Source organism: Anabrus simplex, chromosome 1 (assembly GCF_040414725.1).
Source record: "Anabrus simplex isolate iqAnaSimp1 chromosome 1, ASM4041472v1, whole genome shotgun sequence".
Taxonomy (NCBI): domain Eukaryota; kingdom Metazoa; phylum Arthropoda; class Insecta; order Orthoptera; family Tettigoniidae; genus Anabrus; species Anabrus simplex.
Genome location: NC_090265.1, coordinates 1,444,123,918 through 1,444,139,978, shown reverse-complemented (window position 1 = coordinate 1,444,139,978; position 16,061 = coordinate 1,444,123,918). Strand labels below are relative to the sequence as shown.

The following is a 16,061-nucleotide window of genomic DNA, read 5'->3' as shown; positions in this document are numbered from 1 at the left end:
AACCTAAATTACAGTAATTTTTCAACCAGTCATTTACGTCCGAGCATCCGGTGATGTGTGCAAATGTGTCCAGGAACTCAGAAGAGCCCACGGTTTCCCATTCTCAATTTCAGGCGAATGCCAGAACAGTACCTTTGATAGACTTCGGCCGACTTACTTTCAATTCCTGTCCTTAACTATCTTTGGCGGAAAAGACATTCAGGAAGAATTGACCCCGTAAATACTGTACAAGTAAAAATCAATTTTTATTATTTTCGATCCAGATAAGATAGAAAGAGTTATGTTAGGGAAAAAAAAACTTAACCCTAGACCGGGCGCGCTGGTTGTTTTTGTCAACCAGCGCGCTAGTTTACGCCATCATTCCTAGAAGTGTCAGTCTTACATCACCTCGCATCTAATACCTTTGCTCTCACTCTTGCCCTTCTGTTCAGTCGAGTTTTGACAACAGTGGAAGTAATACGTGTGTAATTATTTCGAGCGAACTCTTGGAACCCGAAGCTGGTTGACAAAGTCAACCGCGCGCCTGGTCATGTAAGTAAAATTTATTTCTTTAAAATATTTTCTTTCCTCTGTACTTTTCGAGTAATTAGGCAAAGTAAGGCGTAATTACACGTAGTATATTTCTACTTTAGGTCTTGTTTTGTCAATGATGAAGGCATATCTGACATTTTGAGCCAGTTGTCCGATGAAATAGAGGACTCTGCCTTGGATTTTTCGGATGGAGAGGAGGAAATTATAAACGTATTGGATCAGGATTATAACAGTGATACGGAGCAGGAGGCTGATTCGGAACGTGAGATCTATGAAGACGGTAACTAAAGAGAATTTATCTTCGGGAGAGATGGAGGAACAATGTAGTCCACGATGGACTTTTCAAACCTTACTTCAAGGGTAAAAGCGAAGAATACTGCCAGGACCGGAAAGGGAGGTGAGGAAGGTAACAACAGAAATTGACTGTTTCATGCAGTTGATAAGCACTGAGATGGTCGATGAACTATTATACTGGACTAATTTGTACATTTCTAGGAAGCGGGAGGAAGTGAAATACAGCTGTGAGCGTGATTCTGAATTTGCGAACCGCAGTGAAATTATGGCATTACTCGGGGATAAGGTGTGAAAGATTTTTTGGACATGGCAACAAAGGTTATTTACCATCCGTCATTTTCTTGTTATTATATCTGTTCATTTCATTGTATAATTGTGCAAATATTAAACTATTACAATTAATTTAATTATGTATCTACTGCTTAACTTGTTTTAAATAGGCACAGTATTCATGTCCCTATCAGAATTAGTTCACATGTACATAATTATCCATTTTAAGTACATTCATATTAGTCACTAATACAAGTTTTTGATTTGATTTGGAGAACAACATTGAGGCAAAAGATAAAATGCCGTTAAATGAAATGTTTATGCGATTGGAAGCCTGTAAACGGACTGAAAACGTAACTGGTTGACAAAGTCAACCGCGCGCCCGGTAGTGTGACAGAAATTGGCGCGCCCGGTCTAGGGTTAAATGACATATGTCATATGGGAATCACCTCGTGTTGCAACAAGTTGAGCGAAGCTGGAAATGAAGCGTGAATGAGGAGTGGAGTGGGTGAGGTTTTAACGAAGCCTTGAGAAGGAGGAGCGGGGAGGAAGAGAGGAAGGAAGTTTCCGATGAAAGGTAGGGCCGGATAAACGGGGTTCTTGTGTACTATGTGTTTAATACAGTTATTTGAGACGGTTATGATAAAATTTTACATTTGGTAATATTGTTGTCAATTCAAGAGGAAGAAAAGACGGTGAAATGTTACCACTAATGGTAGTAATTTCTTTTCTAATTGAATTTTCAGTTATCATTTACATTGGAGAGTCCAGCAATGAAGGATAAGCTTCATAAAAAGTCCAAGTCCTATTTGATTTATATAAATTCACATCAAGAGAAGAAAATACATTTTTGTCAAACCAATTTTCACAAATACTGCAAGAAGAGTAATTTGTTAATTTTGATATTTATTTGTAATACATCCACTAGTGTTTTATACACAGTATTTATTTTATTTATGCCACGAGCTTATTCCAGGCACATTTCTCCTTATAAATTTTCTATACAAATGTCCTCAATATCTAGATCAATCACTTTTGAATGTACCACGCTGAGGTACCTTGTGCTTGATGACTGAGCGACCTCAGAAAGGGGACAGTATTGACAGGATAGTACTTAAAATGTTTAACAGATACCCTGTGGTTCCACAACCTATTCACTACAACTTACAATCTTATAGATTACATATATGTTTTATTTTATCAATACTAAAACATGGACATGTTTCGTCTCATTTTTGAGACATACTCAGCTGTAAAAAACATCATTAAGATTAAAATATAATACTAGAGTGCTCTTATTTTACATTTAATATTTGTTTTTAATCTTCCTTGCAGAGTTTTTCTCGGTGAAAAAAGTCCTTCTCACTAGCACCTTAAAAACAATGTTAAATATACATACACATGTTAATCTAAAATACTGTACTTATTAAAACACAGTTCATCTTATTAAGAAGTGAACTGAACTGAACTGAACATGTTTTTATATACAATTCTTCAATAAATTGCTGAATGCACAAATGATGTTTTTGCAGTAGTCTCATTCCAAGCTGTAGGGAAGAGAGGTCATCTCCGGGTGTGTTGTGAGGCAACATGGACTTTGCATACCATTATTTAAGAATCTCAGCAGATGTATAGTGTTCAGATTTTATAAAAGTCCCTCTCTTCCTCCACACAGCTGATTTCCTCAAGTAACTTACGGTCTATGTGTATGTACTGTATATTTAACAATGTTTTTAAGGTGCTAGTAAGTGAGAAAGACATTTTCCACAGATAAAAACTCTATAAGGAAGATTAAAAACAAATATTAATCTATTTACATAAAGTTGTAGGGAGACAACTTTCTGTAATTTAGTTTATTTTGCCAATTTTTCAGATATTTATCCGTTTTAGGTCAACTCAAGACCATATCGGTGGTTTTTATTTTTCGTGTCTGTTTGTTCCACCATCACGGCGAAACGGCTGGATAGATCTCGACAAAATATAATATTTAAGAGTATACTCATCCCGAGGAAGGTTTTGATAAGAATATCATTTTAAAATCTTTGAATAGACAGGGGTTTATAGGAAACCAAACAGTTTTCCTCCATTTTCTCTTATACTACTGATTTACTGTAAAATCCGTGGAATGTATGTGAAACGCCTCTTCATTATAAACAACTTTTGTTATGTTCATAATTTAGTTTGCTCTTCATATGACAGAGCAGACCTTTGTTTTGGGATAATTGGTGGCTAAACGGTAAGTTGCATTATAAAACCGACAGCACAATCGCCGTTCTATCTGGAGAGATCATCAACTTTAGTCCTATGACTTATTGTCGTGTCTCGATTGTCGATACGTTAGATAGCACTGCATTTCTCGACTATAATCAAATCTTTCGAACTTGACTGTGACTTGCATTAGAATAAAGGGCCTGTCTTTATAATGAAAACTCTCCATATCTAATTTGAATGGCAGTTGCCAAGTGAGCCTGCCGTTATAGTAGAAACTCCTGAATTTCATTGTGACTGAAAGGAGGAAATGTGGCCTGCCATTATTCTCCAAATTCCCCACATGCCTACCTTACAACGGAAACAACGTATGGCGTCCTTCCTGTTTTGTTTCTAGGATAGCGCTAAGAGGCATGCAATTTAGTATAATCTTACTCACTTACTTACTTACTTACTTACTTACTTACTTACTTACTTACTTACTTACTTACTTACCTACTCCATGGCTCTAGGACTTTGGCCTGCTCTCCAGTCATCCCGGTCTTCAGCACGCCTCTGTATCATTGCCATTTAGCACGCTTTAGTCATCGTAAGTTTGGGACTGTCCGGTTATCTCGATTTGGTCTCTGAACAATATGTAGTTTGTGGTGGCGGAGTTGTTGGCCCCACGCACCAACCCCTAATCTGGAGGACTAGGGTATCTGGATCATCTCCTTAGACCTGTCCGACTTGGGTGGCCCTACCAGGAGCATATACTCCCGCCGGCATAGTTCTAAGGATCATTTGAACACGCAAGTCTCCAATACACCCGGCAAAATGAAAACTCTCCACCTCTAATATGAATGGCAGTTACCAAGTGAGCCTGCCGTTATAGTAGAAACTCCCGAACTTGATTGCGATTGACAGTAGGAAATGTGGCCTGCCATTATTCTCAAAATTCCCCAATGCCTACCTTACATCGGAAACTTCCTTCCTCCCCCCTCTCTTCCTCTCCGCTCCTCCTTCTCAAAGCTTCATTAAAACCTCACCCACTCCACTCCTCATTCAGGCTTCATTTTCAGCTTCGCTCAACTTGTTGCAACACGAGGTGATTCCCATATGACATATGTAATTTAAGTATATTTTTTTCCCCTAACATAACTCTATCTTAGCTGTCATTTATCCAGGTCAACTGTACAGTCCGCATTTAACTGCGAAATCCAACCACCTGTAATTACTATTATGTATTTAGATCTCCATGCGCAACAATCATCATCTTGCAAGATTCTTAAAACAGAAGAGCCTTTCTAATATCATGCATCGCATTCATGTATACTGAATATATGATTATCTTGAGAAGACAGCGTGACTTCGGCTCAGTTGTACTTCGAATAGAAAGCAGCATTTAAGGAGCCAGCCTTTATTGAACTTCTACACATCATTCTTGACCACTAATTTAAGGATCTCTATCTTATACAACTTTTTAATGTAGTGCGCCGCACCAGATTTTTATGCATCTCTATCAAAGAGCAACTTTTTAACGTAGTGCAACGCATCTCCTGAACCTTACCTTAATTTCTTATATGGTATGTATATATAATTTTTTATGTCATTGACACTGCACTGTGTTTTAAATTGCTTGAACTTTCAAAGGAATTTTATTTTATGTAACCAGTTTTAACTTCAATTCTATGAGTTGCGCATACAGTTTTTAAGACCTTTGTGTCTTTACATTGTTTATTTTCTTCGATATATTTGTGTTGATTTGCTTTAAGGCTGATGATGACCTACAGTTAGGTCGAAACTAGTCCCTGAACGTAAGTGTAATGTAAAACATTGTACAGTTTGTACTGAAAAGGTGGACCTTAATAATAAATATTTAAACACTATTGTAAAATGTATTTTACCTTCGTCAAGGTGGTGATACCATCGGGAGAAATCTTACTCACTGCCTTTAAGTAATTTACGGCAAAATCCAAATACAATGTAGAATACCGTAGCAAAGCACGGGTACCTTTTCTAGTGTATAATAAGAACACTTTCAAAGGTCGATCTAGTATTATATTTTATTTATTTAGGATCATTTCAACCTCCTCTGGGTTACGATTACACACCTTCCTCGACTGTTGATTTTCTTTCTTTTTACAGCAATTCTCCTTCATTCTCTGGCTCGCTTTTCCTCGTTCCTCATCCAAGAACACCCTTCTTGTTCTCCTGGGTTTCTCTACGAACAGATCCGTCACCTCCGCAATTTTCCTTCTGAACACTGTTCTGTTTGTAATATCTCCCTTCTCAATGCCAGATTTTTTAAGATCCTGATGAACTTCTTTCATCCATGGTACTAGGGTTTTTCCTGGAAGATGAGGATCTTATCTGCTAGGTGTTCTGGTCCCATTCTTTTCAGGTGTCCATAGAAAGTTAGTCGCCTTTTTCTTATCAAGGTTGAAATGTTCTCGCATTTTTCATACAGCACTTGATTTGATCTCAAACGGAAGGTAAATTCGTTTCCTGTTGCTTTCTTGGGTCCCAGAATTTTCCTATGAAATTTACGCTCTTTCTTCTCTATTTCAGTAACCCCCTTTCTGGCAATTGTCTCTGCTGCATAGAGGCATTCAGGTTTCACTGTAGTATCATAGTGTCTGAGTTGGACTTGATAAGAGAGTTTCCTGGCATAGTCTGAATGCCATCTCCATTTTCTTTGCTCTTTTTTCGATAGCTGGGTTCTTGTTGTTGTTGTTAGGAGTCAGAATCACCCCTACATATTTGAATTTGTGGACTCTCCTTATGTAAACATACTTGGTCTTCATTGTCCATGTTGGTTCTTGGGGATCTATGTTCATGTACTTAGTTTTCTCAAAGGATACTTGCAGTCCTACCTTTCCTGCTGTTTCTTGCAAAACCTCTATCTGTGTAGTGGCAGTCTCTAGATTTTCAGCAAAGAATACTAAGTTATCTGTAAATGCAAGTCATTCAAATTTAAGTCCAGCCTTTTTGTGTCCTATCTTGGTTCCATTCGGGATATTTGCCGACTTATTTCCTTTCGCCTTTCCCTTATCACCTTCTCCAAGACGCAGTGGAAAAGGACTGGGGATAGGCCATCTCCTTGCCTCACACCTGTCTTGATTTCAAATGGTTCCGATAGCTCTCCAAGGAATTTTACTTGTGACCTGGTGTTTGTTAATGTCTGTTAACTCTATCGAAGGGTAGAGAAAGGTCCACCTATTCAATACCATTAGCTTAAAATAGTGTCCTATATAACTGGTACTAGTTTCCACCCTACATACATTGGGTAATCTTCAGCCATGATCCAATTAGAAACATATGTTTACATACAAACAATAATAAAGAATACAATTTGGTATGTCTTAATTTAAAATCCAAGTCTGGCCAGGTTATCCTGCTATGGTATGGAGTAGACCGTACAGCCAGCGACTCAACGCCGAGTGTTTGTCGTAGGTACAACATCGTAATTGGTGTAAAACCTTCAATTATTTTGTTTAATATATTTTAATTATAGTTTATAGAAGGCTAAATTATCTTTTATTAAATGTAAAATATGATTAATATATGATTTCCCTGTATATATGTAGTATAAAATTGTATAACCTCAAATACGTATTGTGTATTGTTTAACCTCAAAATCTATTGAGTCGAAAGTGGTAGAAAATTCCATAATGTTCGTATGTTAGACTTATTGTACTATAATTTGATATATATGAAGGGTTCTGGAAACTTACTCTAAGGTTTTATAATCCAGATACATGTAGAGACATTACGAATGTTGTAGATAATTCCATGTACATTTTTAAATAGGAAGGGAACGTTCGAGTAACAATTTGACTAGCTGGTTGATCGATGTTTTGAGTGTGTTCCATTAAAGTGTTGTAAGAACTCTTCCAGAAGTCGATCATTCTAGATGGTTGCTCGAGTAGTATAAATATCGAGCTGTCAGTCAGTGAAGTCAGTTCTCAGTTCTAAGTTTGCAGATCTTGGTTCTTGGGACTCAGGCAAGTGATGGACTGTTGGGCTCGAGGTGGAGTCTGAGTATTGGGCTCAAGTGAGTGAGGAGGTGAATTCAAGAGAGAGCATGTTATAGTGCACGTCAGTGTTGTTGATATCTGTACTGGTTAGAATCGACTTCAGGCTACTCCGCTATTGAGTGTTGTATATAGTATCATTTGCTAGTGTGTATAATTGTGTGTTGTGACATACAGTGTGAATAAAGTAATTTATACAAGGAAGTGAACGTGTTCTCGTGTGATATTTATTTACGTCAAATAAAATCGCAATGTAGAACGATATGTTGGGCGGCAGAAAATAACCTTACACGCTAAAGGAGCCAATGGCTTACTACAGCGGAGCTCCCTTAGGAGGGTGATGGTCCCTAAGTGGAGGAAATGCCACTAGAATCCATCAGGTAGCGTCTGTACTTCATGTTAGGAGTGGCTACCAACAGCGTCTGTTCTTCATGTTAGGGACGGCTGAGTCTACACCAGTGAATGCAAGGGGAAACCACACGGGTATAAATTCCCAGGAAATCACTATGGTGAGAAATCAGGAAAAAACGGCCCCTAGTCCCGGACAGCCCTTAAATGGGCGAGGGGTGTTAAGAATCTCCTGGCTCAAATTAGTGAATTCCACAATAAGAATGGGGACTTGGAACGTTAGAAGTCTCTATGCAGCTGGCAAGCTTGACAATCTTACCAAGAAAATGGTTAGATTAAAAACACCGTTAATGGGAATTAGTGAAGTTCGGTGGCCTGGTGCAGGTAAATGTTATCGTGATGATGGTACATTCTATTACTCTGGTAGCGAAGATAATGATAAAGATCATAGGAATGGAGTCAGAATCTTTATAAATTCTGAACTTACGAAGTATGTCAGCAACTTTGTACCAATTTCTGATCGAATCATGTTATTACTTTCACGCTCACCTTTTAAACATCTTGCAGATATATGCACTAACAGCAGACAAAAAGTATGATGACGAAGTAGAAACATTCTATGAACAATTTGGAACTGTTCGTAAAGACCTGAAGAAGGATGAAATAACTGTCATAATGGGTATTTTGAACGCAAAAATTGGTCAAGGGCGTCGTTCCGACTTGGTAGGCGAATTTGGGCTTGGTAAATGCAATGACTGGGGAGAAAAGCTGTACGAATTTTGTGTAGAACATCAAATGGTTCTCACCAATACAGTACACGGTTCAAACTTCCAAAACGTCGTTTATACACATGGAAAGCTCCTAAAGATGATCCTCAGAATCCTGACTCAACAAGGAACCAAGTTGATTACATTCTGATAAATAAGCGTTTCAGAAATTCCATCAAAAGAGTTGCAGCATATCCAGGTGCAGATATTTCCTCGGATCATAATCCACTGATAGCTAATGTAAGAGTTCGTCTGAAAATCATGAAGAATAAGCCTAGAAGAAAGGTACTAAATACCACTAATCTACAAAATTGTGAAACTCGGCAGAAAACTGCTCAGGATTTCAATAGGCATTTAAAAGAAATCAATACCAATAACTGTGAAACAGCAAATGATTTGTGGAATCAGTTTAAAAGTCGGGTAGAGGTACTTCTTCAAAACAAAGATAAGAGATACATCCAATGAAGAAAAAGAAATGGATGACAGATGTTATTCTTGAACTAATGGAACAACGAAGATTAGTAAAAAATGATGCAGGGGAATACAAAAAATTACAACGCCACATAAGGAAAGAAATATATGCTGCGAAGGAGGACTGGATGAAAGAACAATGTGTGGAAATGGAAGTCTTTCAGTCTAAACATGATCTGTTCAATATACATTGAAAATTAAAGGAAATAGCTGGCATGTACAGAGAACGTAACCTTTCTGTACTGGTTGATGCCACAGACAGGCCTATTATTAATGAAGAAGAAGTTTTAAATACTTGGGAAAATTTATCTGATGGAACTTTTCTGTGATCAGAGAGGTGAGGAAACTAACCAATGAGCTAATTGTGAAGGCCCTGACATTCTTAAATCAGAAGTGCTATATGCTGTGAAAGTTTCAAAAAGCAAGAAATCACCAGGTCCAGATAACATCCCTGTAGAACTTCTTAAAATGATTGATGCAGACAATATCCAATTCTTGGTAAAGTTGTTCAATACTATATATAATAATGGAGACATCCCATCTGACTGGCTGTTATGTACATTCATCACGTTGCCAAAGAAGCAAAAGGCATGTAAGTGTAATGATTATAGGTTAATAAACCTCATGAGCCACACACTTAAAGTATTCCTTCATGTAATACATAACAGAATCAAGACTAAGTGTGAACAAGACCTCGACGAAACACAGTTTGGGTTCAGAAATTCTTTTGGTACAAGGGAAGCATTGTTTGCACTAAATATCCTAATTCAGCACAATCTAGATCAACAGCAAGAAGTGCTTGCTTGTTTCATTGATTTTGAAAAGGCATTTGACAGAGTAAAACATCCAAACCTTGTAGAAGTCCTAAAGGTTATAGGAGTTGACAGCAAAGATACCCGTATTATTGAAAATCTTTACTGGAGACAAAAGGCCGTTGTCTGAATCGGAAATCAAACTACAAACGAGATAGCCATCCAAAGAGGAGTTAGACAAGGTTGTGTTTTATCTCCATTGTTATTCAACCTTTACTTGGATAAAATTTTCGAAACAGCTTTAGAAAATCACCAGTACGGAATAAAAGTAAATAGTGGCATAATTAACAACATAAGATATGAGGATGATACAGTCATCTTGTGTGACAATTTTGAAAGTCTCCAACTCCTGCTCAATAATATTAGTGCAGTAAGTGAGGACATGGGACTAAAAATAAATGTAAACAAGACCAAGTTCATGATCTTCAGCAGACGTGCCAATGCTGAGGCAATTTTACAACTAAACAACCGACAGATTGAGAGAGTAACACTTTTAAATATCTGGGTGCCATTGTCACTGAACAACTTGATCCTGAGAAAGAAGTGAAACAGGTGGTAGCAATAGCACGAAGAATATTTACAAAAATGAAATCTTTCTTTTGCAATAACTACTTAAATTTAAAACTTAGACAGAGGATGGTAAAGTGTTATATATGGTCAGCCTTGCTATATGGTGTGGAAACATGGACTCTCAAGAACATATCCGTGAAACGCTTGGAAGCCTTTGAAATGTGGACCCACTGTAGGATGCTCAGGATTTCGTGGGTTGCACGACTAACGAACCAAGAAGTACTCAGAAGGGCAAGAGCAAGTCAGGAACTCGTTCAAACATTAAAACACTGGAAGATCTCTTACCTTGGCCACATCCTTAGAAATGACCATTACCTCATCTTACAGCGGATTGTACAAGGCAAAATACAGAGTCGAAGAGGTGTTGGGAGGAGGCGAACATCATGGCTTGGAAACATCAAACAATGGACTAGAATTCACAGTGTTGAAAGACTTTTCCACCTAGCAAGAGATCGTACTGCATTCGCCACAGTGATCACCAACGCCAGGGGGACCTGATATGGTACTGCGAAGAAGAAGAAGAAGAAGAAGAAGAAGAAGAAGAAGAAGAAGAAGAAGAAGTCTAAAACACTGATGAAGTTGGACTACACATTTAAAATTGAAACTAAATGACACATTGAAACTGTTGTGGTTGGTGTTAAACTATGTCAATGTCCTTATAGTAACCAAGTGTTCTTGAGTTGATCTGGGAGTTGGTATTCCTTATCTGTATAGTTGAGCCATTTGAATTGTCTTGTTGAATAGTAACATGAGTAATGGTTTATATGTAGCTTGAAGGGGTCATTCCAACTTGAATAAGTTTGGTATTAGTGTCTGTGCCAAGTGCATACAATTTACGAGGAACATGGGGACATTCACTTCAAAATGAATTAAACAATAGATCACTGTTAATATAAGGAAAGATCTTCATTGGGGTAATCACATAAACGGGATTGTAAATAAAGGGTACAGATCTCTGCACATGGTTATGAGGGTGTTTAGGGGTTGTAGTAAGGATGTAAAGGAGAGGGCATATAAGTCTCTGGTAAGACCCTAACTGGAGTATGGTTTCAGTGTATGGGACCCTCACCAGGATTACCTGATTCAAAAACTGGAAAAAATCCAAAGAAAAGCATCTCGATTTGTTCTGGGTGATTTCCGACAAAAGAGTAGCATTACAAAAATGTTGCAAAGTTTGGGTTGGGAGGAATTGAGAGAAAGAAGGAGAGCTGCTTGATTAAGTGGTATGTTACACGTGTCTCTGCAGCACAGTTACAACACCAGACTCAGAGCCAACAGAAGGGCAGCAACCAACACAACAGTAGATAACAAATAACAACTTTCAACAAATAACAAATTTCAGTATCTACTGACATTTCCTGGCAAAGTTTCCACCAATAGTATTACCTACGGTGCTTAGGGCCACTTACAATTTTTCAACTGATGCTTCTGTCTCACTTCATGCTGATGAATTTCATCAGTGGCCTTGGACATATTATATTTATGACAATCATGTTTATGCTTATGTTCACACCCTCATGTCGTTGGCTTTATATTATTACCACTTTGGTTTTCCACTAACATTTTAAATGAACTGTTTTAATTGGAATTTTAATGGAAGAAGTTTTAGTCTCCGACAAGATTTTAGTTAATCATTGACAGTGCTTCCATTAGCATCTTTATATATTGTATCATTTTCACTTTTAGCTTCCACTTTTAATATTAGTTGTACTCTTGATTGTTTTTAGGCTGAAGATGTCCTTAATTGAGGGCGAAACATGTCCCATTTAACTGTGAGTCTATTTATGTAACCACTATAAGTGGAAATAACAGTATTGAATAGGTGGACTAAATTAAAACACCTTTATTGTTGTTTAAGTGGCATGTTCCGAGCTGTCACGGAGAGAAGGCGTGGAATGACATTAGTAGACGAATAAGTTTGAGTAGTGTTTATAAAAGTAGGAAAGATCACAATATGAAGATAAAGTTGGAATTCAAGAGGACAAATTGGGGCAAATATTCATTTATAGGAAGGGGAGTTAGGGATTGGAATAATTTACCAAGGGAGACGTTCAATAAATTTCCAATTTCTTTGAAATCATTTAGGAAAAGGCTAGGAAAACAACAGACAGACAATCTGCCACCTGGGGGCTGCCCTAAATGCAGATCAGTACTGATTGATTGATTGATTGATTGACTGATTGATTGATTGATGGAAAGGAATTTGACTTTGATAAATGTGCAATTTGGGATATATTACAAGTAATGAAATTCATAATTCATTTTTCAGGTTCTGTATTGACTATAATGAAGGAAAGAAGAAGAATCCAAGTGTCCACCTATTCAATACACATTGTTGTTTGAGTAATCAGTCTATAGACTGGTTTGATGCATCTTCCATGCCAGCCTATCCTGTGCTAATCTTTTCATTTCTACATAATTACTACATCCTACATCTGCTGTAATCTCCTTATCATATTCACACCTTGGTCTACCCCTACCATTCTTGCCACCTACATTTCCCTCTAAAACCAACTGAAGAAGTCCTGGGTATCTTATGACGATGGGATGGGAAAGGCCTAGGAATGGAAAGCGGCCATGGCCTTCATTCATGCACATCCCCAGCATTTTCCTGGTGTAAAAATGGGAAACCACAGAAAATCATCTTCAGGGCTGCCGACAGTGGGGTTCGAATCCACTATCTCCCGGATGAGAGTTCACAGGTGCGTGCCCTAACTGCAAGGCCAATTCGCCCAGTGGCTAACATAGAGGCTGTCTGGCCCTGCAATGTAGGGGGCAACGCGTCTGCCTGTCACCCGGGTTTGATTCCTGGCTGGGTCAGGGGTTTTAAATTGTAATGACTAATATCCCTTGCCTAGAGACTGGGTATTTGTGACGTCCTTAATCTTCCTTTCCTCACACACAACATTCCACACTACGGCCATTCCAATTACACGCAGATTCATACAATATGGTGCTAGTAGAGGCAAAAGATCCACATGGCTCAATGCCCCGAGCAAATAGCATTAAAAAATATATAAGCTACTTACTATCGTACTATACTATTCATAAAAAATATATCTCATATTGTATCTTAACAGGGCTATGCAGAAAAATAAAATGTGAATCAAATTGTAGGAAAATGTACATCTGGCACCCATATTAGTTAATACCCTACTTAAACGGCTAGCCCTATTACATAATGGAGTCAGCGAGTGTACTTTTGTAGCTGGCAGTAGCCAAGGTGATCTGCCATTACAATGAGAACTCGCTAACCCACACTTCACACAAACGATGTATGGTGACCTCCCATTTGTGTTTTTTGGGTAATGCTAAGAGCCTAGAATTCTGTATAAAATATAGAATTCTGTAGTGAAGCATGGGTATATCAGCTAGTAATATATAAGAAGAAACACTGTACATTCAGGGTAGCTGAAATTAAATCTAAATAAAACATGTAAAAACCAGAAACAATCCACATTCTAAATAAAACCATTAAATCAAATGAAATGAATTAAATTAAAGGTAAGAGGCTATTCTATGTTATTAAAATAACAACAGAAACTCAATTTTGATTTAGATTTATTTCCTCTTCCTGCTCCACCTGAGCTTTGAGAGCACTTTAATCTTATAAGGTCTACCACCATAAATTTAAAATTGCTTCTGTGTGAAACAGGGGCCAGTCACTAGAATTCATAACTGGTGTAGGTTATTAATTTATCAGCTTGTTGAAGTATTTTGGATCCTTGCGGTCATATGTAATTTCAGGCAGATCCATTAAAATGTGTGTGAAAGAGAGTGTGTGTGTGCGCACACATGCATGCATGTGATAAGAACAACCTTGTTGGAAAGTAGCTATTATGGTTACTATTTTGCATAAGTACTAATAATAACTAACCTCTTCTTCTTGGTTTCCACAGCTTCCATTTTATCCTTAGATGCAAGATCCTCTTTTAACTTTTGCTCTTTCCTTTCAAGTTCAGTCAAAACAGCATCCATTTTTCCTATCATACTGTTCACTTGCTTGAATAACCGTTTTGCAGCCTTTGACTCTTTCAGCTTACCCTTTGAATCACCAACATTACTCAAGACTTGCTGTAAGTCATCTACACCCTGTTCAAAAAGAGAGATCACAAGAAATCGAATACAGTAGTACACACACATACACACACTAAATAGATCAATGCTGAACAGTTTACATTTCAGGAAATATACCTTAAGAGCACATTCCTTTGGTTGAAGTAAATTTGAAGTAAAGAAAGAGACAAAGTTAAATCCATTTATACATGCACTACTATCCATAAAAAATAAAAATAAAATGAAATCATAAGCATCTGATTTTCACAACAGATTTATTAGATATTACTGAACAAATAATTTGTATAAGATGTGCAAAATATAAATCAATGTAGTCCTGCTGAAACAAGCCCTCATAAGCCTGTTCTCTATGTATTGAAACAAATAGCATCTAAAAGATGACGTGAGTAAAAGCAATTGCCAGTCTGTTAAGTTTATTAACATTTCCTGGCAAATGGTTGTAATGATCCACTTGGCATTTGATCATGACTGTATAGTTTTCTTACCTGATGACATGCCATCATTCAACTTTAACACATCACTGCTAAATCAGGAAAGATAATTTGACCAAATGTTGCAACCAATCTATGTGATGCACTATAACAATATCTATGAGCTAGGAATTTTAGGTGATGCACCTTAATAATTTTTTGCCATAAAAATATTCTAAATGACTTGTCTTAGAAGGAAAACATGAAATAAACAATCTTAACTGTGTTTTGGTTACACCCTTTTTCAATGCCAGCACCTTTTTGTACCTTAAATCAATGTCAGCATCTTTTAGCACTCTCACCCTACCTCATGCTTTTGCTCCTTTGATACGGTTTATTCCCATAAAAATGAAACAAAAGAGACTGAATATCTGCGGCTTAATCTACTTTTCAAGTTCACACTTGTTTCAGCTGAGCTGAGTTCTAGTGTTGATATTTTAGTGTTTCACCTGGTCTACTGTGAGGTGCAGTCTTCCAATTGGAGGAAAGCTGGGAGCTTGCACAGGATATGTGATTGTGATAAGTGTTTTTAAAATCATTACTTGTCTGGAATTTCATGCTTGCTTCATATATATAAATACATTTTTTTTGTTCCATTGGGGTCTGCTATGGACCACGTGGTTCTTATCTGTACCAGCTTTCTTCTTTGACTAGTAACCCTTCATTCTGGCACTGTGAATATCTTTTCGTTCCCGAGTCCATTTCACACCTCCTCCTGGACGTACTGTTTTTTCTCTTAGTGACTGGAGAGAATTTGATGTTCTGATCAACGTTCTGTACCTATTACTGTCGTAGATATCAGTGGGAGCAATGTCCAATTCTTGAAGGTCTTTTCTGACAAGTTTTGCCCACTTGGCATTAGTCGCTTTCCCTCTAGAGATGGTGTGGAAGATTCTGGAGGTGAGCCTGTGATTGTTCATTCTCATGACATGACCACAGAAGTTCAATCTCCTCTTCCTCATAGATTTTGTAATGCTCTCCAATTATTGGTACAGTTCGTTGTTGTGCCTGATTCGGTATTTGCCTTCTTTAATAGGGCCCATAATTTTTCTCAGGATCATCCTTTCCTTCAGCTCCAGTTTTCTAAGTTGATTTTTGTTATTTATTTATTTATTTATTTATTTATTTATTTATTTATGTCTTGCCTTTACTTTGATTTTGACTGATGATGGTCTCTGGTAAGGCCAAAACTAGTTTCAACAAATATATGTAACTTCTTAAGGTTAC

General features: G+C 37.5%; 1 protein-coding gene across 1 annotated transcript in view; it reads right to left on the bottom strand.

Moving 5' to 3' along the window:
* The window catches only part of LOC136858403 (mitochondrial proton/calcium exchanger protein), a 248,121-nt gene that overhangs the window by 43,381 nt on the left and 188,679 nt on the right, over positions 1–16,061 (bottom strand). The window contains exon 10 of the mRNA XM_067137923.2: positions 14,165–14,379. Coding sequence (XP_066994024.2) covers positions 14,165–14,379 — 215 coding nt within the window. The remainder of the gene's footprint in view (positions 1–14,164; positions 14,380–16,061) is intronic.